This window comes from Panulirus ornatus, chromosome 13 (genome assembly GCF_036320965.1).
Source record: "Panulirus ornatus isolate Po-2019 chromosome 13, ASM3632096v1, whole genome shotgun sequence".
Classification (NCBI taxonomy): Eukaryota; Metazoa; Arthropoda; class Malacostraca; order Decapoda; family Palinuridae; genus Panulirus; species Panulirus ornatus.
Window position 1 is genome coordinate 13,113,659 of NC_092236.1, and position 2,747 is coordinate 13,116,405.

Sequence of the window (2,747 nt, forward strand, 5' to 3'; positions counted from 1 at the left end):
CAACAGTTAACTCACACAGCTCATTCTTCATAACTAGATTTTCCTGTGATGAGCACTATGTGCTAGCCCTGGTTTTTGGCAAATTGGTAGGAGGAATGCATAGAAGTTGTATGAAGGAACTTTTAGGCAAGAGCATCAGATAGACATAGTCAGTAGGGACATGATGCAGGAACAAACACTGCACTAAGTTGCTCTCTGCCAGTGGCCTGTTAAGGGTGAAGCACTAAAGGATAAAAAGCAGCAGTTGAGTTTACTAATTATGGAAACTGGTTGCTGGTGGGAACAAGTGTCAGAGATATACATAATTAGATAGATGTATTGATTAAAAAGATCACTAGTGATTTTTGCAGGTACTAATTTCTCATATACCCCCACACACATTGTTACTCATATACTTGTAATACTGTAACATGATATTATTCATCATCTCTATTTGTTCATCTGAATATGAGGTGATATTCTGTTCTCATCTGTATTCTTTATATGACAGATAACTCTACCCCATCTGATGATGAAGAACTTGATGTCACTGTGGATGACCACACATTCCCTTCATTGCAGAATGATTCTAAACATCTGCACAATATTCATGATTTGCACGATATTCATGAGGTATATAACTAACGTTCTGATGTATTTTTACTGTGTTTGACAGTAAACCATGGAAATATTACCGTATGATTTGTTTCATCTTTTGAGCATTATTTTTTCATACTTGTTCATCGTTTCCTGCCCTGTACCTTTGCCTTTGATATGGTACACCCCTTTGGCCATTTCCTACTTCCACTATGATCATTACTTCCTCTTTTTCTTAATCAAATCTTAAGTAATTCATGGATACTCTTTGCTGAAGTTATTTTTCAGTATAATGTTCTATTGTTTCATTGTCAGCATTGTTTTTTAGTAAAGCATTTGTTGTGTTAATCATCCATTACATATTAATTTTAATATCATAAACTGCATTGTGAACTTAAGATGCAGTTCATCATTATTTTCTTTCATTTCAGGCATCAAATTATACTCATAATATTGTACGGAGAGCAACCAGCTCTGGGCATGGGCATGCTTTTAGTATTTTTGACTGTCGCCGTTCTGAGCTAATGGGAGAACTTGTGGATAATGCATCTCCTTTCCTCTTTCCCTGTACTATTGAGTACTCACTGCTCTGTGCTGGTAAGTTGGTGACAGTGGATCCTTAGTCATTGTTCATGAAGATATCATTTGTTATGATGTCAACTATCAGAGTTTTGCCTGTATGACACTGGAGAGAATGAGAGGATTGAAAATTGTGTACAGTCTACAAGAAAACCTTTAATATTTGGCTCTCCAACATATATTAAAGGTGACACCATGTCATTCCACTAGTTTGTATCCTCTTTCCTTTGTTAGCCAAGACTGGGCTCACTTCAAATGTTAAAGGCAAAATTGATATTGAGAGGTGTTCATTCAATCCTTGAAGATTAGCTGTAGCAACCTCTACATCATTATTTTCAGTATTGAAATATTACATCAACATACAATTTCTTTTGCTAGTTTTGATGTAAGCAATTAGATATTGATGCAAGGAGATTTGAATGTAAGGATGGATGATAATGTAATTGAGGTTATAACTGAGATGCATGAGGTCCTGATGTAAGTAATAATGGGGAAAAGCTTGGTGAATTAGTAAATTGTAGTTGGTAGGCAGCCAATGACCAGGGAGGTATATTACCCTGGGTATATTACGCCTGGGTATCAGGAGGGTTAGCAACAGCTGCATAGTGAGCCAGCACTTCAGTGGTTGTCAAGTTGCACTCTGACCCAGGAAGCTGTCTTTTCTTTCTCCCTTACCCACACGTGGACTACTGGCATTCTGTCCACAAACGTACAATCTCTCCTTGTCATGTACTTAACTGACACAACTCATTCTTTGTGGTAAGCACTATGTGCTGGCCCTGCCTTTTGATAAAATGGTAGGAGTAATAGATAGTAATAGTATGTAGGAACATTTAGGCAGGAGCATTTGGTAGAAATAGTAAATAGAATCATTAGGCAGAATTAGGTTGAAGGAAGGTAGGAGCCCTCTGCAAACACTGCACAAGAGTTGCCCTCTGCCAGTGGCTTGTTAAGGATGAGGCACTAAAGGTTAATAAGCCTCTGGAGTCCTCTAGTTATGGAGACTATTGCTGTGGCCACCTCCTTAAGGGAAGCTGGGAAAAGGCGTCTAAGATATGGATAGATTGCTTCGTGAGTTGCGTGTATTGTGCTGAAAGAGGAAGCAAGTGGAAATAAATGGATTGGGAGCCAGTGGGCATTATTGGGTTATGTGCTAACAGATGGGCCATGCAAAGAAAAAGTTGTTGGATGTGATTCTGTTGAGAGGGATGATGGGTGGATTGTCAGGTTCGTTCTTCGATGGTGGTTAGTGTAAAATTATTCAGTGCCCTCAAAGATAATCCAGGTTTGATAGAATGTAATCTAACTTTTGCCAGGTGTCCTGTATGTGATATGGAAGAACATCAACAAGCCTGAGGTAACATACGATGGAGACTCTGATATTTCCACTTATGTAGCTCGAAAGGCTCGCCATCACTATTCGGTGGATTGTGCACATGCTAACCGAGGTCTTTTTATGGGCATCCTTGTCCTTGTTCTGACCATCATCTCCCTCATCTTATTTTTTGTGCTTATCAGCAATGAAGATTACAAGGGTGTAGCAATATTAGAAGCCAATATCATCGAGTTATCAGTATACAGGTAAGGGATGT

The 2,747-nt window shown here is 38.7% G+C and overlaps 1 protein-coding gene across 7 annotated transcripts in view; it reads left to right on the top strand.

Moving 5' to 3' along the window:
- Window positions 1-2,747, top strand: part of LOC139752770 (uncharacterized) — a 199,302-nt gene that overhangs the window by 190,046 nt on the left and 6,509 nt on the right. For all 7 annotated transcript variants that reach the window (XM_071668678.1, XM_071668677.1, XM_071668680.1 and 4 more), the window contains 3 exons: window positions 491-612; window positions 1,008-1,173; window positions 2,472-2,736. In XM_071668678.1, the coding sequence (XP_071524779.1) occupies window positions 491-612; window positions 1,008-1,173; window positions 2,472-2,736 (553 nt within the window). The remainder of the gene's footprint in view (window positions 1-490; window positions 613-1,007; window positions 1,174-2,471; window positions 2,737-2,747) is intronic.